The 19,130-nt window shown below is 43.7% G+C and overlaps 1 protein-coding gene across 2 annotated transcripts in view; it reads right to left on the bottom strand.

Annotated features, from left to right (window-relative positions):
- Positions 1-19,130, bottom strand: part of LOC142741644 (interferon-induced GTP-binding protein Mx2-like) — a 61,405-nt gene that overhangs the window by 30,768 nt on the left and 11,507 nt on the right. For both annotated transcript variants that reach the window (XM_075850996.1, XM_075850998.1), the window contains 9 exons: positions 17,621-17,691; positions 17,494-17,537; positions 16,102-16,204; positions 15,880-15,929; positions 13,760-13,955; positions 6,679-6,816; positions 2,697-2,851; positions 1,067-1,205; positions 577-775 (listed from right to left, as the gene is read on the bottom strand). In XM_075850996.1, coding sequence (XP_075707111.1) covers positions 577-775; positions 1,067-1,205; positions 2,697-2,851; positions 6,679-6,816; positions 13,760-13,955; positions 15,880-15,929; positions 16,102-16,204; positions 17,494-17,537; positions 17,621-17,678 — 1,082 coding nt within the window. In that variant the 5' untranslated portion in view covers positions 17,679-17,691. The remainder of the gene's footprint in view (positions 1-576; positions 776-1,066; positions 1,206-2,696; positions 2,852-6,678; positions 6,817-13,759; positions 13,956-15,879; positions 15,930-16,101; positions 16,205-17,493; positions 17,538-17,620; positions 17,692-19,130) is intronic.

Raw genomic sequence — 19,130 nt, 5'->3', positions numbered from 1 at the left:
ACTGACACTAATCCACTATCTATCTGCAGCAGCATTTCCTGGTTGCTCTGTTTATAGTGGCCATGACTCCTATGACTGTCATCCACTGAGTCATAAGTGACTCACACCTGTACCCCTCATGATTGGCTGAGATAGAGGGAGGGCTGCCCTCAAGGTATTATGGGCAGTCATTTTGAACGATTTGTGTAGGTCATATCCGAAAAGTTTGGGATTCGCGAGAATCCAAAACTTTTGGCAAATTTGTAGCGAATACGATTAGAGTAGAATTCATTTGCTCATTCCTTCCTGCCACACATCCTTGGCCTAGAGTGCCTGCCATAAATCCCCACTCCAGAGTGCCTGCCACAAATCCCCACTCCAGAGTGCCTGCCACAGATCACTGCCCCTGAGCACCTGCAACACAGTGATGAATGGTTCAAACTATGTTTGGGATACCCAGGACTGGAAATACTTGCACTGCAGATAGGTCTGGTGCACCAGTATCATTTGCACTATGGATAAAGCGGTCCTGGACATAAGTAAAGTTTGAATATTATTTTATGCTTTGTGTAATGAATATTGAATAGAAATCTTTACCTGAATTGTTCATGATTTTCAAAAAAAGTTTCCTCATTGCGTATAGCTTCGTCGAGGGAGATGTTATTGTGTATGTCTTTCTGACCCCGACACCTGACCATCATGTAACCTTTCCTAAGTTTGTACACTCGGTTTTGGACTACACGTAAGACCTCCTCTTCTGCTCCTGCGTCAACCAGGTCTGGTTTGGTAAGAACGCCTATATAAAAAGTACAACACAAATATACAATTACTGATACATTGTATAAAAAGGGTATTATATGTCTTAAAAGTGTTAGATATCAATATTTACTGTAGATTAAAAGAACATGCAAATAGTCTTTCAATACTGAGTGAGAAGCTGCAGCTGCATCCCCCTCCTCCCCATCCTTCTTGTCTTCTCATTGTTGTTTTACACTAGATGGATTTTATGGTGATTGAGGAGGTTTCTAAACATTTACAACCTCTCATTTGCTTTATTTAATGACCTTTCTAGGAAAATTGATGTTACCTATAGTTCTTTCACCAGTAGGATCCACTTCTCTGGCCATTTCCAGAACTTCCGTTGTTGCTATATCCACATTACAGGGAACCACTGCCAGATTGATGGTCTCTTGTCTGGTTATGTATTTTCTTATTACTTGCTTGATCTAGAGATATGTATATACAATAACATATATTATTACTACTACGCACAATTGTATTACTAGTTTAAACATTTTATTTAATTCTTTAAAGGTTAACTAAACTTTCAAAAAATTACTGACCTGTTATAGTGACATGTCAGAAGTTTTGATCGGTGGGGGTCCGAGAACTGATACCCCACTGATCGGTAAAACAAAATGGAATGGATTTTGCCCTGTCTGTACTTTCTTTGCCACGTTTTTTGCTGCGTTTTACGGCCGCAGCCATTCAGCGCCACAAGCAAAAAACTTCATGAAAAACACTTTCTCTACCTCCCATTGATTTCAATAGGAGGTCAGAGACAGAACAGCGGGAAGAAAGAGCATGACACTTTTTTTTTCCTGCGAGCGTGTTTTTCTGAAATCAATGAAAGACAAATTCAGCAGTTTTTTTGCGCGGTTTCCGCGTCAAAAACAGCGCCAAAAATCTCAGTGTGAACTAGGCCTAAATATGTATTAGTCGGTAGAGGGTGACAAAGAACATAGGTAAAAGCTGTTACCTGAATAAAAACAGTACAAATACTGCACATTTTATGGCATCATGGGAAAAATTTTCAGAATAAAAAGGTGAACCTTATCCTTTAATTTTTTTTTTTTTACCTTTAAGATCATTTTAAAAAGAAATCTAAATAGATAATACATATTCATTGGAGTTGTCTGCTATGGACAATCTCTTATTGGTTGAAGGGCACCCCTTTAAAAGGTTGATCACAGGGTGTCCTGCTGTGATCTGTTGTGGAACCTGCCAGCGAGAGTTTATTTTTCCTGCAGCTCCCTCGCAGGAGAAATTAAGTATTTCACAGTTCTCATTTAAATCAATGTGTTGACTATGTACTATACAGACATGGAGGGTCCTCCGGGGTGAGTGACCCTCTTTGTAACTACTCTCCATTTTGGATATACACAGGATATGTCATAAATGTCTGATAGATGCGGGTTCCACCTCTGGGACCCGCAACTATCTCTAGAACAGGGCCCCCTAAACGATGTTTCCGTTAGTCCCATAGAACTGAATGGTAGTTACAGAAACATCGTAGCTCGCATTCTACAATGCTTCCATAACTGCCATTCACTACTATGGGAGTTATGGAAACAGCGTAGCTCAGCGAGTTATGCTGTTTTCGTAACTCCCGAACAAGTATAGTCTGGAAGTGTCCGGGAGGCAGAGGGAGCAGAAAAAGCTAGAACAGGGTTTTAGGGGGCCCCGTTCTAGAGATAGGTGCGGGTCCCAGAGCTGGGACCCGCATTGGTCTGACATTTATGACATGTCCTCTGGATATGTCATAAATGTCCCTCATGGGAAAACCCCTTTAACATAAAACAGTATGCAGCAAACTCCTAAGATCTCTCTAGTAGTGGCTGCAGGCCATGATATTTTATCCTATTACACTTTGTGTGTGCAGGGGTTTTTGGAGCTCTGTATTAAGAAAACAATTGCTCTCTAATTTTCTGACAAACCTGGTTTCCAATGTCTTTGGGTTGATCGGGTAAAGCAATCCTTGTGATCCCTGGAAGATCAATCAGAGTCAGATCTGGGACGTTTGGGGAGACGATTTCCAATGTTATGAGTTCATGGCTGATTCCCTTTCCTTTACCAGCTACATTGTCTTGTGCTAGGAAGAAAAATAGAAAGGTAAAGCTCAGTAGATGTAGTATTGTAATTATTTAACCCCTTAAAGGCAGCCTGTCAACAGTTTTAAGGCCTCAGACAGGGCATTTTAAACTTCCTTTTTTTCCCGGTCATGCAAGTTGCCGACATTTGATTCCCCCAGTGCAGCAGTCGTAAGGACCACTCTCTGATCTGAGTGATGGCTTTAGCATAGTTGCCAGAACTGTTCCAAATTAACAGAGTCAGTCCCAGCAAATTACTGTCCCGCATGTTTCCCGGCAACTTCCATATACAATTGTCCTCAGAATGAAGATACAATTGAATACTATGGCAGAGCAGGAAACTATCCACTCCCTACTCTGCCATTCACTTTTCCTGGAGCGGAATCCCCAGCCCCGCTCTGGTCAGGGATTCCTCTCATAGAGGGAGCCCCTGATGTCACTGTACATGTATGGAAAGTGGCGTCAGAGGCTCCTCCAGGAGCTCAATCCTCGGCCAGAGCATTGCTAATGGGGTGATAGAGGGAGCTTCCTTTCTCTGTCAAACACCCTAGATGCCGCGGTCGCTATTGCCGCGGTATCTAAGGTGTTAAACTGCCTGAATTGGAATAATCCAATCCAATTCCAGGATTTGTGGCAGGAGATTGGCTGTGTATAACAGACCTGATTTTCTGGGATAGTCCAGCAAATTGGATCACAAAAAGGGTGGGGTGCATGCTTATTTACATTAAAAAGGGCGTTTGAGAGGAGGAACGGGCAGAATGGGATGGGGCATAAAATGTCCAGCAATTTGGGATTGAAATGCTAGTATGTATACAGTGATCAAATGGCAGCAAAACGGCTCTGTAGGGCCTTAACCCTCTATGAACGTTTGACCTTACTGTACATCATAGGCAGCAGGCAAGGAGTATGGAGCAGGTATGTTACAGCCGACACTACATTGTAACGGTCAGGAGCCCCCTCTATCACTCCATTGCCCCCCACGACGCAAACTCAAGGTGCCCATGATTATAATTGCAGCCTAGGGGCCTAAAGAATTCCCCATGGTCTGCCGTTTTTCTGCTCCTATTAAGACCTACCAGAGGCATGACAATAGGAGCCGGTAAAAATTACGATACAGTGCAATACATAGGTATTGCACTGTACTGTACAAGCAATCAAATGGTCTTTCTATCATTAGTTTTTATTCCCCCTATAGTCTAGGGGGAATAAAAAAAAAAATGGAAGAAATAGTTAAATAAAGTTTTAAGTAATGTTGATAAAATAAATGAATCAAAAGTTAAAGAAGAAACATTTTAACCTTTTTTCCTAATTATGTAAAAAATTTAAAAATAAACATAATCTGTATCGCCGCACCTGTACAAGTCTGAACTACTATAATATAGTGTTATTTAACCTTTCATAAAAAAAACATTGCAGGAATTGCTATTTGTAGTTACCTTAGTTGGCAAAAAAATTTTTAGAAAATGTGATCAAAGTCGTATGTACCCAGAAATAATACCCAGAAATAATACAATAATTTTTTGAACACATATTTTTTTTCATTGTCTAAGCCCTTATTCACACGACAGGGTTTTCCGGCCGGGTGATGGTCGTTCATAAATCGGCCGTCACTCGGCTGCATTAGGAACAATAGACCCCTAATGGGGCTATTCACACGACCGATTTTTTGACGGCCCGGGAAACCTGGCCGTCAAAAAATGGGACATGCCCTATTTTCGGCCGGGGATTGGGGGGATTCCGCTAAAGGAGAAGTGAGTAACTACACTTTCCATATATGGACACAGCGATGTCACTCACTTCTGCAGCGTAATCCCCGACTCTATGGCCGGGGATTCCGCTACAGGAGAAGTGAGTGACTACACTGTCCATATATGGACACAGCGACGTCACTCACTTCTGAAGCGGAATCCCCGACTCTATGGCCGGGGATTCCGCTACAGGAGAAGTGAGTGACTACACTGTCCATATATGGACACAGCGATGTCACTCACTTCTGCAGTGGAATCCCCGACTCTATTGCCGGGGATTCCGCTAAAGGAGAAGTGAGTAACTACACTTTCCATATATGGACACAGCGATGTCACTCACTTCTGCAGCGTAATCCCCGACTCTATGGCCGGGGATTCCGCTACAGGAGAAGTGAGTGACTACACTGTCCATATATGGACACAGCGACGTCACTCACTTCTGAAGCGGAATCCCCGACTCTATGGCCGGGGATTCCGCTACAGGAGAAGTGAGTGACTACACTGTCCATATATGGACACAGCGACGTCACTCACTTCTGAAGCGGAATCCCCGACTCTATGGCCGGGGATTCCGCTACAGGAGAAGTGAGTGACTACACTGTCCATATATGGACACAGCAACGTCACTCACTTCTGAAGCGGAATCCCCGACTCTATGGCCGGGGATTCCGCTACAGGAGAAGTGAGTGACTACACTGTCCATATATGGACACAGCGACGTCACTCACTTCTGAAGCGGAATCCCCGACTCTATGGCCGGGGATTCCGTTACAGGAGAAGTGAGTGACCAAACTGTCCATATATGGACACAGCGATGTCAGTCACTTCTGCAGCGGAATCCCCGACTCTATGGCCGGGGATTCCGCTACAGGAGAAGTGAGTGACTACACTGTCCATATATGGACACAGTGACGTCACTCACTTCTGAAGCGGAATTCCCGACCTGTGGCAGGGAATTCCTCTCCAGGAGAAGTCAGTGACTACACTGTACATATATGGACATTGAAGTCAGTGACTTCTCCTGGAATGTGGGGGGGGGGGATGGGTACAACCTACAGGGTGCTGTGTGGCATCACCTACAGGGGACTTGGTGGCATCCCCTACAGGGGACTTGGTGGCATCACCTACAGGGGCAGGGTGGCATTACCAACAGGGATCTGGGTGGCATTACCTACAAGGGGCAGGGTGGCATTACCTACAAGGGGCAGGGTGGCATTACCTACAAGGGGCAGGGTGGAATTAACTACAACGGGCAGGGTGGCATTACCTATAGGGGGCTGGGTGGCATTACCTGCAAGGGGCTGGGTGGCATTACCTGCAGGGGGCTGGGTGGCATTACCTGCAGGGGGCTGGGTGGCATTACCTGCAGGGAGCTGGGTGGCATTACCAACAGGGGGCTGTGTGGCATTATCTACAAAGGGCTGTGTGTGGCAACAAATTTAAATGAAATTCATCCGATTTTAAAATGGACAGTGAAAAAAACGGATGCAAAACGAGTCAAAATCGGCCGTTAAAAACAGCAACACGGCCCGGAACGGAATCGGAACGGATGCAAACCGGCTGGGAAAAACAGCCCAAAACGTCCGATTTTATCGGCCGACACTCGGACCCTGTCTTGTGAATGAGGCGTAAGTAGTAGATTATAGTAGTACCACACGGTGAACGCCATAAAATCAAAACCCCAAAAACAATGAAGAAATCGCAATTTTTTTCCCGTTCCACTCCACAATTCATTTTTTTCCAGTTTCCCAGTACATTATATGGTACATTAAATGGTGCCAATAAAAACTACAACTCATTGCGCAAAAACCAAGCCCTCATACAGCTATAAGACGAGAAAATAATATAGTTATGGCTTTTGGAAGCGGGTAGGAAAAAATGAAATGAAAAAACTAAAAATGGCTGCAGAGGGAAGGGGTTAAACATAATACAGAAAGTACACAATGGGCCTCATTTGTCAATGGCCTTGTTACCCATAGCAACCAATCACAGTGCAGCTTTAATTTTTCAAGTGCAGTTTAAGAATTGAGCTCAGTTTCCCTATCTGTTTTAGTCAATTAGGCCCATGTCTTTTTCGTTACCTGTCCTAACTTCATTCTCCACTGCGAATGGACCTGGAACCGATATTTTTGTATTTCGGTAAGAAATTGTTCCACACCATGGGGCATTGTGAGCAGATTTTTTCATCTTTAGTTCAAGTGGGCAACGTGTGACAATACCTGTTGAGAAAAAAAACAAAGACAAATAATAATATGGTTGTGAAATATGGAGGATCGCACAAGATACCAAAGACAGAATTCCAAGACCACAAGCAGACAGTGGTTTGATAAAGCCGACCTAAGACTCCTAAAAAGGGGATTGCCACCATTAGTAGTGATCACTAGGATATGCCATCACTTCATGATCAGTAGGGACGATCACTACTTCACGTCACCCCTTCATTACCCTAGACCAGTGCTTCTCGGACTGTGAGGTGGACCTCTTCGGTGAGGTGCCTCCTATTTGTTGGTGGAGGACAGCTGGGGGGCATTTTTGACAAAAGCGATCATAAGTTGCACAGGCCTTTCTCGGGTCTGTGGTTTAGAAACACAATTGTCTATTTTTAGGCCTATGTTAACGTTACGCTGAGTTGAGGAGACTGCAGGTACCCGAGGGGTTAAGGAGAGGATGCCTTCTCACTGAGGGGGCTAGGAAGAGGGGGAGAGCGGTGCAATAACAGCAGGCTTTCCTGACAGCCCCATTGGCTATCCCTGTTTTGATACATACAGGGCTTAGTTGATATAATCCCTTTGCAAGGATGATTGTGCACCCAGGGTGACCTGGTGCAAATCTGGTGTTGAAGCGGTTGTAGCAAATGGCTGGGCGGCAAATGGTAGTTAACACTGCCCTTCTTTGTTGTAAAGTGGAGCAGGGGTGCATTTTAGCCTCTAACCACGCTGTTTCTGATACAGTACCCGAGTCTCCAGCTTCCCAGGACTTCTCTCCTCCTGAACGGGCTCCGCGTGGGCTGGCCTGCTTCTTTAGTATTAAGAGGCTAGTTGCTATTAATAACAGTGCACCGCTGGTGGCACCCTTTACTGAGATTACTTCAGCTACCCCCCTTTTATAATGCCCCTGAAAGTCAGTCCTCCCTCCCATACTGTTCCTCTCTGTTGCCTGGTCGCCCTCATGACGTTGGATACACTTGCATTTCCAAGGGTAAAAGTGCCTCGGCACGGCTGATGCGAGAATCCGATTAATATTCTTCTGACGAGTCAGACAGGCATGTAAAGCATAAGAATGAAATCGCGGGGAGGTCTCGTTCTAGATGCCCTCCTGATTCTTGCAGATGCCCTAATGGTAAAAGGCAAAGCAGAGGGCACTCCCAAAGCCCGAGGAGAGAACATTCGGTGTCCTATTCTACTTGCTCAAATTCCGCCTGTAGCGACCACAGTCGTTCCGGCAGCCACGACAGGAGTCACAGGAGCAGGAGACGTGTTGCGAATGAAGGCTCTTGTGCAGCAGGTTCTGGGAAGATTTTGTTACCGATGAGGGAAGTTGGTGAGCTGACGTGCTTCTAAGCTTGGTCAAAGGCACCCATGTCTGGCGATGTTGAAATTCTTATGGGTTTTCACAACAGTACTGTCCTACTTAGATAAATGCTAAGTCAGTACTCCATCGCCACAGATCACTTCCCCAGGTGCGTCGTTGCTTTAGACTGCGTCGGTGGCAGAATCTGCGAGTTTAATGTTCCGTGATTCCTATTTCTGTAGTTTTGTCCTTTATTGGGAAATATGTTTTCACTGAAATAAAGGAAAAAATATGCAAAAACAAATTTAAGAGAATATGGTCCCTTATCTCACTGGAACAGATTACAGTAGACAAGGAAAAACGTATGGAAAAAGATGAGAAAAAAGTAAAAGTTGCCAAAACTTTTGGAAATTGGCTCCAGGCGTTCTCAGTGCTAGCTTGTACCCTGACTCAGAAACATACTGAATTCTATGCTGATATGTTTATTTATTTGGACACATTTTTCTCAGCATGCAAGCTGCACGGTGGCACGGCCTGGTGGATATATGACTAGAAGTTTAGGTGGAGGTTAGCTTTGCACCCGAACGTAAACTACTTGACGCTGACCCGGAGAATGCTGGATGTGCATTGTCGGTTATTCGCATCCTGCATGCAGGTTTCTGCAAATATGCTCGATTTGCGGATGATCACATTCCGCACTTTGATGTTTCAAAAAAGGAAAAGTGGTCCCCCAAGTCTTCTTCTTAAGGCTGGGCCGAGGATACACCAGAGAACGTGGCAGAGTTGCATTCGTGGAATTCAATACCCCAGGAGATGGGAAACCGATGCAGTTGAAGCAGGTTTTGTATACGGTTATTTTATCCCTTATGTTTTGCATAATGCAATGTTTTCACAGGTAACTTGAAGTCAGTGAAGGATTTACAGGAAAGGGCAAAGGAAAAAAATTACAAGGAGGTGACGAGCCCCTTTGCTGAATTTGCGAATCTCTTTCTTGGGTACAGTACCCTAGAAGGTGGTTGGAAAATGTTGATTGATACATCACTTGTCCCTTACCCCCAGGGAATCAGTAAATGACGGTATTTCAAAGGAGGAGGCCACAGTCCGCTATGTGTCAAATTACTGTGCCATTTGGCTAATTAAGAGAGTGGTAGTGACGCTTTGTTGGTATAGTCAGACATACAGTCCACTTTTCACCTTGTACAGTGCACCCAGATCGTTCCCATCTTCTTGGGTGTCAATTGGATAAAAAAAATGTAGTTGTTTTTTGGAGTGGATTGTAATATTCGAGACTGGTTTTACTTTGTAAGTCCAATATTTGAACGACTGTTTTTCGTCGGTTCCAGTGATACAAATGTTTGCCAGTTATTGTTGGATTTATTTAAGTACGTTATGGCCCGTGTCGGGTTCCCCTTGTCATTTCAAAAGCCGGAAGCCCCTACCACAGTCATATCCTTTTAGGGGATCGAGTTTGACACTGTGGAGATAGTTTTCTGTTTTCCAGGTGATAAGTTGGCCAAGTTGCTTTTCTTGATTGACCCTTCAACAGATGCAATTCCTTTTGGGGCTATTAGTTTTCATCAGTGAAGTTATGCCAATGGGGCGAACCCCTTAGCTACAAAAGTGGTGAAGGGTCCGCACCATTATATCCATTTGACAAAGCAGTTAAAGAATAATTTGTCAGTTTGCAGTCGTGGTTGTCGACATATGAGTTGGTCGAATGAAAAATAGGAGAATCTTGTTCTGGTCAGATAATTTAGCAGCAGTTTTAGTCCAGTCCAATTCAGTCCCCCATCGCACCCACCACTTGGTTAGGATACAGTAAAGTCATAAAGAAAAGTAGTTGGGGTGTGCAGGTGAAACACATCTGAAGGACTGCAGCGCAGTTAGGTCAGCTTTATTTAATTTTCTTGAAATGTTACACTTTGGTGACGCTTCAGCATCGACGGTTCAAAAGAGCTTCTCCAGTGTTTCTTTCATTTTACAGCTCCGCGGTTGCTCGGACGTTACAAAAGAATTTTGATTTCGCTAAATCCTAAAGAACTGGTGTAAAGCGGCACTATTTCCAGATTTGGGCAGACCAGTATCCTTCTGCTTTTTACAGAGTATCCTATCATTTCTACAATTCATTTGCCCTGATGCCTGCGAAGCAGCGCTTTTTCGTTCAGCCTTTCCATTGGCATTTTTTGGCGCACTAAGAGTGGCCAAATTAGTACCTCACAATGCGAATGTCCCTGTGACTTTGGCTATTTCCGATGTGGTTTTACTGCCAGATAGCATAAGAATCAGGATAAACAGTCAAAGCTGGCATTTATGGCAGAGGCACATGGATATCAATTTTTACCCTCACATTCGAATTCTGTTCCATAAAAATGTGTAGTTGGAAGTCGGATCGTTTCAGGCATAACAACTGTCTGGATTTACTTACTTTACTTACTTTACAACTGTTGAATGTTCCTTCTTTACTTTAGCAGGGTCACAGAAGAGTATGATTTATAAGGCATTCGTACTTATTCTGGGCAGAGGAGAGAGCGGACTGTCGTCCTGGTGGAAAGACCCATGGTTTCTCACAGATACATGCACTTTGGAAGGGTATTAAGAGGTTAAATTGGTTACGTCCTACACAACGTTTATCCAGGCTAATTGCCAAAAAATCGTTTGGATATAGACCATTTTAGTGCCTTTTTTCAAAAATGTGTTATTATTTGGTCAGAAATTATTCATAGAGTTATGTGGAGAGGTCCTCATAAGCCAGCAGCTATAGAGCTAGAAGAGTGTTGCGTGATTCTCGGTGTGTCCGATCAAAAGGTGGTGTAGCTGTCAAACATAGGCAGCTCGAAGTTCCAGATAACAATCGCAACTTAATGCAGGATGATGAAGTGCATCCTAATGATATAGGCTTCGACATACTATGGTCTGATATACAGGATGGCCTGGACAAAGTGCTAGTTCTACTTTCTAGTGGGGTAAGTCGTGACATTGTGTAGAAGTGCATAAACTCCTCATGGTGGAAGTAAGAACCTTGAATAGGCGAGAAAAGTCATCTGGAATGTTCCTCGCATGTCTGTCATAGGTGCGGTGGCTGACATCTGAGATGACACCTCTTCAAAGAGTAAGGACTCATGCACATGGCCGTGCCTGTAATCATGGCCCGCGGCTGCGGGCACCGCCGACGGGCGTAATAGAACTGAATAGGTCCGTAATTACAGAGATTTTTTACGGTCGTGTGCATGGGGCCTTAGGCACATGTTCTATCTTTTGCGTTTTACGGGCTGTGCTCCCATACTTAGTATGGGAGCACGGCCCGAAAATGCGGCCCGCCGTGCCCACAATCGCGGGCCCTGATTACGGGCACGACCGTGTGCATCAGGCCTAAATGTGTAATTTATGATCAAGGTTCGCTTTTAGCTCTCATATAAAAATAGTTAAATAAAGCTGTGGCCTACCCCACTTTCCATCAAGATCTGAGTTATTTTGTCTTATTATTAATGTAGAAGATTATACAAATAGAGAAAGGCTAAAAGGAGCACGCACTTTAGGATGTTAGCATCCCCCCGTCAAATAAAACATGAATTGTGAAATGTTTTTCACTTTGGCATGGCTTTGATCACTGTTGGGGTGGCCCAGGCATCATCATGCTCTGGTTGGTGAGGCCCTAGTAGAAAAATATAAGAAATCCTGCCCTGGACACCAGTAAAGCTAGCATTACCTCCTCCACTCCCCTAGACCACCAGGGAAGCTAGCATTACCCCTCCACTACCCTATACTGCCGGGGAAGTTAGCAGTAACCGCTCCACTACCCTAGACCACCAGGGAAGCTAGCATTACCCCTCCACTACACTAGACCACCAGGAAACCTAGCATGTAGATAGCACCACAGTGTCTCCTGTAGATAGTGCCCCTATATAGTGCTAAAGTGTCCATGTAGCTAGTGCCACACACCCCTTGAAGACAGCACCCGCTGTAGATAGCACCATTGGGACTCCCTCTAGGAGCGGAATCCCCAGCCAGAGCATAGGCCGGGGATTCCGCTCCTAGAGGGAAGCCCTGATGTCACTGTCTATATGTGGACATAAGTGGCTACTCTTGATTCTTCAGCAGAATCCCTGTTGCCAACTCTGCCGGGGATTTTGCTTCAGGAAGAGCTCCTGACGTCAATGTTAATATATGGAAATATATAACCCCAGCACACACAGAGGTACACAAGAGATCCAGATGCAAACAAATTTAAGTTTTATTGCAACAAAAGTTGGTAAAGTTGAGGTAGTAAGCGACTTGGTAAAGACGTTTCGGCCGAACCTCTGCCTTTGTCACGGTCGCTAAAATGGTAAAGAATAAAATGCTTTTACAAAGGTGGCAATAAAATTACTATACCACCAGGAAACCTAGCATGTAGATAGCACCACAGTGCCACCTTTGTAAAAGCATATGCAATAAAACTTAAATTTGTTTGCATCTGGATCTCTTGTGTACCTCTGTGAGTGCTGGGGTTATATATTTCCAATATTGTGGGATTCTCGTCCCTACCTTACTAGCACCACGCCAATAGATTGAGAAGTGCATCCCAATATCTATTTTTAATGTCAATATATGGACAGTGGACTTGCCGCTGACATCTATGCGAGCATGCTTCCGTGGAGTACAGCAGAATATCTGCTGCTGAACAAAATATCGCTGGCATCCCGGCCAGAGTGACCAAGCTACAGACCCCTGATGATGAGTATTGAAACGCGTAGGGTCGGTTGTGAATAGGAATTTTTTAGCATTGGGAACACTAGCATTGTTTGTATACCTCAACACTAGGAGCTTCCGGTGCGGTTATCACGGACTCTAGTGTGAATTAGGGTCAAGACTATTGTTATGCCCATTTTTCAAATGCTGATTCCGTATTGATATTCTTGTTGAACACTGAGCTATAGGAGGTTCACAATTGAATTAGAACTCAGAGTTTATTATTTAATACGTTTTTATACACACAGTGGGGCTTCTTCACAGTGGTGATTGTACCCCTGTTTTTAGAGAGTTATAAATAAATGTTATATTTTACTCATATATCACACCAGTGAATCCAATATATGGACAGTGACCTCAGGGGTCTCCTCTAGGAGTGGAATCCCCAGCAAGATCATTGACAACGGGGATTCCACTCAAGGAGTAGACACAGATGTCACTGTCCATATATGGACAGTGACATCAGTGCTTTCCCGAGCACAGCGCTTAAAGTAGTGCTGTGCCCGGAGAGTCCTCATCCTAAGGACGCAGATACAGTTGACAGCGGGACATACCCCCTGTCGCCAGGGACAGGAGGATACTGCCCGAAATCCGGGACTGTCCCATTGAATCCGGGACGGTTGGGAGGTACCAGGCACAGGTGCAACACCATTTTTAAGGCTTTACCTGGTAAACAATATAGGGGACGCAATGATGAATGCGTTGCCCCAGCTCCTTCACTCAGCTGATCGGCGGGGATGCCAGTAATCGGATACCCCCTCCCCGATCGGATATTGAAGCTAGAAAAATAATCCTTCTATTATCTGGATATTAACCTCAGACCACCAGGGAAGTCTGAAATAGTCATATTCTAGTACGTCTTATATTTTAAAACATATGACACATAAAACAAGAAAACCCCATGACAGAAAATGAACCTCTCACCAGTGCCTCTGGGAAGTGTGACTCCAGACAGAGCCTCCAGAACGGAGCTTTTTCCAGAACTCTGATCACCAATGACAGCGATCGCAGGTAACGCCAGATCCTTCTCCACCCCAAAAGATCGAAGTGAGTCAATGAGGTCAATACATGGACGGATCTTCTCTTGGAATTGCTTATCAATAAGTTTAACTGTCTGTGGCTTGAAAAGAAATAATAAAAATGTATTATTATGATAAATAAATAAATAAATAAGGACTATAAAAAATAAATTAGAAATACATTATTTTTTTTATTTTTTTAATTCTTATGTATTTCTTTATTAATCATGATAAGATATATTGTATTTCATTGGGGCTTATAATATTAATAATTTCCCTAAGAAAATAATGAAATTGCAACTGATTGTGGTCTGTATGTATAGGGACAAAAACATTTATTATATTTGAGCGATGAAAATAAAATCGATTTATTATTTCTCTTTTGTGAAATGAATAAGTTTTTAAAAAACATTCTTTTTCAAACCTGCACGGATCGCAGGTTTTCAGTCCCCGTCGTTTGGAACTGAGTGGCCATTGTTGCTGTGACGCGCCGACACAGGCTCCGGGGTGAAGGACACCCCCTCCTCTCTGTGTGTCAATGACGCGGATCAAGGGGCTGGCTGTCTGGCTCAATTTATCAGCTAAGCCAGACCCTTTCTCGGTCTCTGAATCAACCACTTTAAAGTCAGTACTTCCTCAGTGCATGTGCTGGTATTTTATATAGTAAGCTGGTCAGACTATGGTATTGACCATCTGGGGTGCTGGGATATGCTGGTTGGTATATTTTTTTAATGATTGTGATGGTTGTGTCTATATTATGTATTCAATAAATATATTCACCCCATCCCGCCGCAGCCATTTTTTAGATTTTCATTACATTTTTTTCCTCCCCACATTCCAAAAGCCATAACTTTTTTATTTTTCCATCGATCAAGCCGTATGATTTGATTTTTGCGGGATGACTTGTAGTTTTTCATGGCACCATTTATTGTACCCTATAATGTACTGGGAAATTGGAGAAATATTCTTTGTAGGGTGGAATGGGAAAAAAACATTGATTTCTCCATTTTTAGAGGTTTTCATTTTTACAGCATTTACCGTGCGGTACAAGTGACGTGTTGACTTTATTCCGTTGGTCAAAGTGATTATGGCGACACCAAGTTTTTGTCGTTTTTTTCTGTTTTACTACTTTTACAAGGAAAAAACTAATTGTTTCAAATTTATTTATTTTGTATCGTTATATTCTGAGAGACAGAACTTTTTGATTTTTCCGTCTATTGAGCGGCATGAGGGCTTTTTCTTTGTGGGGCGAGCTGTAGTTTCTATTGGTATCATTTTGGGGTACATAAGACTTTTTTTTATCACTTTTTATTCCATTTTTTGTGGGAGTTAAGGCGACCAAAAACAGCAATTCTGGCGATTATTTATTTTTTACGGTGTTTAGTTGTGTTTATTGTGATAGTTCAGACTTTTATGGATGCGGCAATACCAGTTATGTTATTTTTTTTACAACACTTTGGGAGAAAATAGGAAGAGGGTTTTTTTTTTTAAACTATTTTTTTTTATATATATATGGAAACCAGCGGACTTGAACCAGCGATCGTTGGATCACTTACACGATATACTGCAATACTAATGTATTTCAGCATATCATTAAGGAATACAAAGATAGCTTACCTGGGGGCCTTTATTAGGCCCGCAGGTTGCCATGTCGACCATCGGCACACTGCGATCACATCGCGGGGGGCAGAGGGCACGTCATAGGGGGCCGCCTCCCTCATTCTAACAGCTCATTCTAAGGGGTAAAAAGAGTGGGATTCTGCTCATTACACTAAAGTGTTGGCTGTAAGATACAGTCAACACGCTCATTGTATGGAATAGGCATAGCCCATGAGCCCGCTCCATTCTCTCCCACCCGACCTCGGCCCGTCTGCCGGATAACGTATATACAGCGGATGTCGCGAAGGGGTTAACATAGAAATTCAAATTATTTTGGTCATTCTTGACAGAGGGACTTTGGAGGTTGGGGACTGTAATACGGGTTTTTACTGTGGATATGTGTATCTTAATGCGTGCGTTTCTTACCATATTATCCTGGTCTTTATTGTGGGGGGAGGGAACAGGAGAAGCGAAGCCTGGAATTTATATAGAAAAAAACAATTAGTAAACAGCGACCTTAATTTTAGGCTGTATAGCTACGTGACAATTTTGAGCCATTTTTACTCTACCATGACAAAAAAACACAATAAATCTGCGGCGTGTGAATGTACCCTTTAACTATGAAACGTATCGATCTGCAGATTGTACCTTGATTAAAATGCTGCCCAAATGGGTTCATGTTCATTTTCTCTGAGAATCCTGCCGCTGCTTGAAATGAAAATGGACGTGGCTCATGTTGACCAGACAATCCCTGTTGTAAAGTCAAGAAAAGAAAATATTATCTGGAATTATACTACATTAGTGAAATATGGTCATATTTTGTGCCCTTATTAAGGCCAAAACTCCCGGCCGAATCGCGGTTGGCAATATAGTCAAATATATATATCAAGGGCGTGACTCCTTCTATTTTCTATGCTATTCTCTGTTTTACAGAGTTATTTTGCACATAGCAGAAACCGCAAACTGTTTGAAGGGTAACTAAATATTCAAAAAACTTCTGACATGTCATAGTGACATGTCAGAAGTTTTGATCGGTCGGGGTCCGAGCACTGGGACCCCCACCGATCGCTAAAACGAGGCGGCAGAAGAGCTCAGGTGAGCGCTGAGCCGATTAGTCTCTGATCGACTTTTCTCGGAAAGCCGAACGACTTTTTATTGAGTCTGTACACCGATTGCTCGGCTTTCCGAGAAAAGGTGATCAGAAACCAATCATCAGATCGCTGGTACAATATGTTGCAATGCTAATGTACTGCAGTATATTGTCATTTTTACAGACTCCCGTTAAGCCCTGCCAGAGACAGTGCTTAACAGGAGCAGAAAGAAGGCAGACCTGTCAGGCCCCAAGCTGCCATGACAACCATCGGCACCTGTGATGGTTTCGCGGGAGAGGGTGTGATGAGCTGTTAGCCCCTCCCTCTTTCTAACAGCTTAGATGTCACGTTGCTTGACCGGAGAATCTAAGTAGTCAAACGGTCAGGATCAGCGTTCTCTCTGTTCCTGGCCGTTAGTGTGAGGTGTTAGCTGTAATACACAGCTGACACCCGCAGCGTATGGAGCAGGCACGGCGCGTGAGCCTGTTCCATAATTCACCCCCCCCCCCACACCACGACGTGTGGGGGCTTCCTGGTGCATCAAGGGGTGAAACTTGATTTATTGTTAACTAAGTCAGTAGTGTGTGTGTGCTTTTGTTCCTTACAATCCAAAAAGAATACACAGGTCTAATTACCTGAACTAACAGCGTCATAAATCCCTATGATGTTGTTAGTTCAGATCATTAGACCCATGGTCGGGGCAGGTCTTGTGGCCGTTATACAATGTTATCCCTGCAGGGCTGTGGGGAAGATCAAATTCTGCCATCAGCAGGACTATGGTGCTGTTTATGGTAGCCTGTAATATGTGAATGGCTGGGGGAGGGATCAAATTCCTCATCGCTGCCCTACCACCTGTGTTCTGTAGTGGACTAGAGACATTGTGCAGATACTGTATCTATGGCCATCACAAATGATGTAGACGTTTTTGTAATATTTTTTTCTCACTTACCATGTTATTCCGATGGAGAGGGATATTTGAAAAGTCTGGAAACCCTGAAAAAGAGTGTAGATATAAGAAAATAATTAAAAATAAACATCATATGTAAACCAAAAAAGGGGGCATACGAGAAATGTACCTTGATTAAAACCTTCTTGGCCAAAATTTGGCATGTTCCTCTGCTGTTCTCTTGCCATGAGTGGTGAATCTCTGAGGTAAAGAAATAGAAACATTTTTTTTTCAACAAATAGTTTGATTGTGATCCACGTAACACCCTTCTTATGCAATAATATTACACGTTAATCAGATAGAAGATGGTCCCCAGTTGGGACACTCACAAATTGGCCAAACCCAAGACTTCAGTCAGGGACAGCTCTTTTCTTGGTGGACATCTGTTGAATGGACCTCAATGATTTCACTGGTTGCTCTGCAATGCTTAATTTTCTTTGGGTTGCTATAGGGTGGTGATTCCCAAACTTAGAACCATCGGGGAACCTCCAAACCTCTTTCCACCTCTATTCCTTCCTCAAAGATGCTCGGTGTAGGGTCGGGTAAGCCATACCTCCCAACCGTCCCGGATCCGGCGGGACAGTCCCGGTATTTCACTGCTGTCCCGCCGTCCCGGCGGTCTGAGCAATGTCCCGCCCTGCCCCGGAACCTCCCTGTTGCCAGCCACGCCCCGCTGCAACGCCGCTGCCTGCGCAGCAGTCTGCCTGGAGCAGGGAGCAGAGTGCAGCAGACACACCGAAGCGGAACACTGGAGAGGAGAAGAACGAAGCCACAGGACAGGGGTAACTGGTGAGTACACAGTTTAAACTATTTAGTGCCTGGGAACACCAGCATTTCCAAAATCATAAAATAAATTACATTATTTTATGGTTTTAGAAAATCTTGTGTCTCCAGGCACATTCTTTTTGCGGCTCCTGCACCCCCCTCGTGCCCCGCCTCGTGGGGCCCCCCGTGCCCCCCTCTTGCGCCCCCCTCGCTGGACTGCTGTAACTTCTCCCTCTCCTGGCAGGAGTGGTAGAATAGTAATAATAGTGGTAATAAAAAAACAAAAACATTTCTCCATTAAACATGTCTGTCTGTCTGTCTGTCCCTCCCTCCATCTATCTATCTATCTATCTATCTATCTATCTATCTATCTATCTATCTATCTATCTATCTATCTATCTATCTATCTATCTATCTATCTATCTATCCATCACATATCATACTCAATAGATGCAAACAAAGCAAAAACAAATGTTATACCCAAGTTACGAAAACTAAAACAAAGAAGATGTAACCGGATCCATAATATTTATAATATCCATATAGTTTTTTTTGTAAGTCTAGAGATCCTCAGTGAGAATATGCTCTTGTTATTTGAAGGAGGAGCTGGGCACGATTTGATGTGCTTATGCGAGATATCGGGCGTGGTTAGGGGGCGTGGCTTAAAAACTTCCCTCTTTTCAAGATTCAAAAGTTGGGAGGTATCGGTAAGCCATTCTATAATTGTTGCCCAGCACTATATTTTGATGGAGATGTGTTTTTGCCAAGCATCTTGCAGGCTCCATTGGATTGGTTCCATTGGTTCCTTGCAGACACTGAAGCGCCTAGGGAGAGTGTCAGGGACTGCAAGGGGTTAAGAAAGGATGGAACGGTTT

The sequence above is a fragment of the Rhinoderma darwinii genome, chromosome 2 (genome assembly GCF_050947455.1).
Source record: "Rhinoderma darwinii isolate aRhiDar2 chromosome 2, aRhiDar2.hap1, whole genome shotgun sequence".
Classification (NCBI taxonomy): Eukaryota; Metazoa; Chordata; class Amphibia; order Anura; family Rhinodermatidae; genus Rhinoderma; species Rhinoderma darwinii.
The sequence above is the reverse complement of the archived record's forward strand: the minus strand, read 5'-3'. Positions and strand labels throughout refer to the sequence as shown.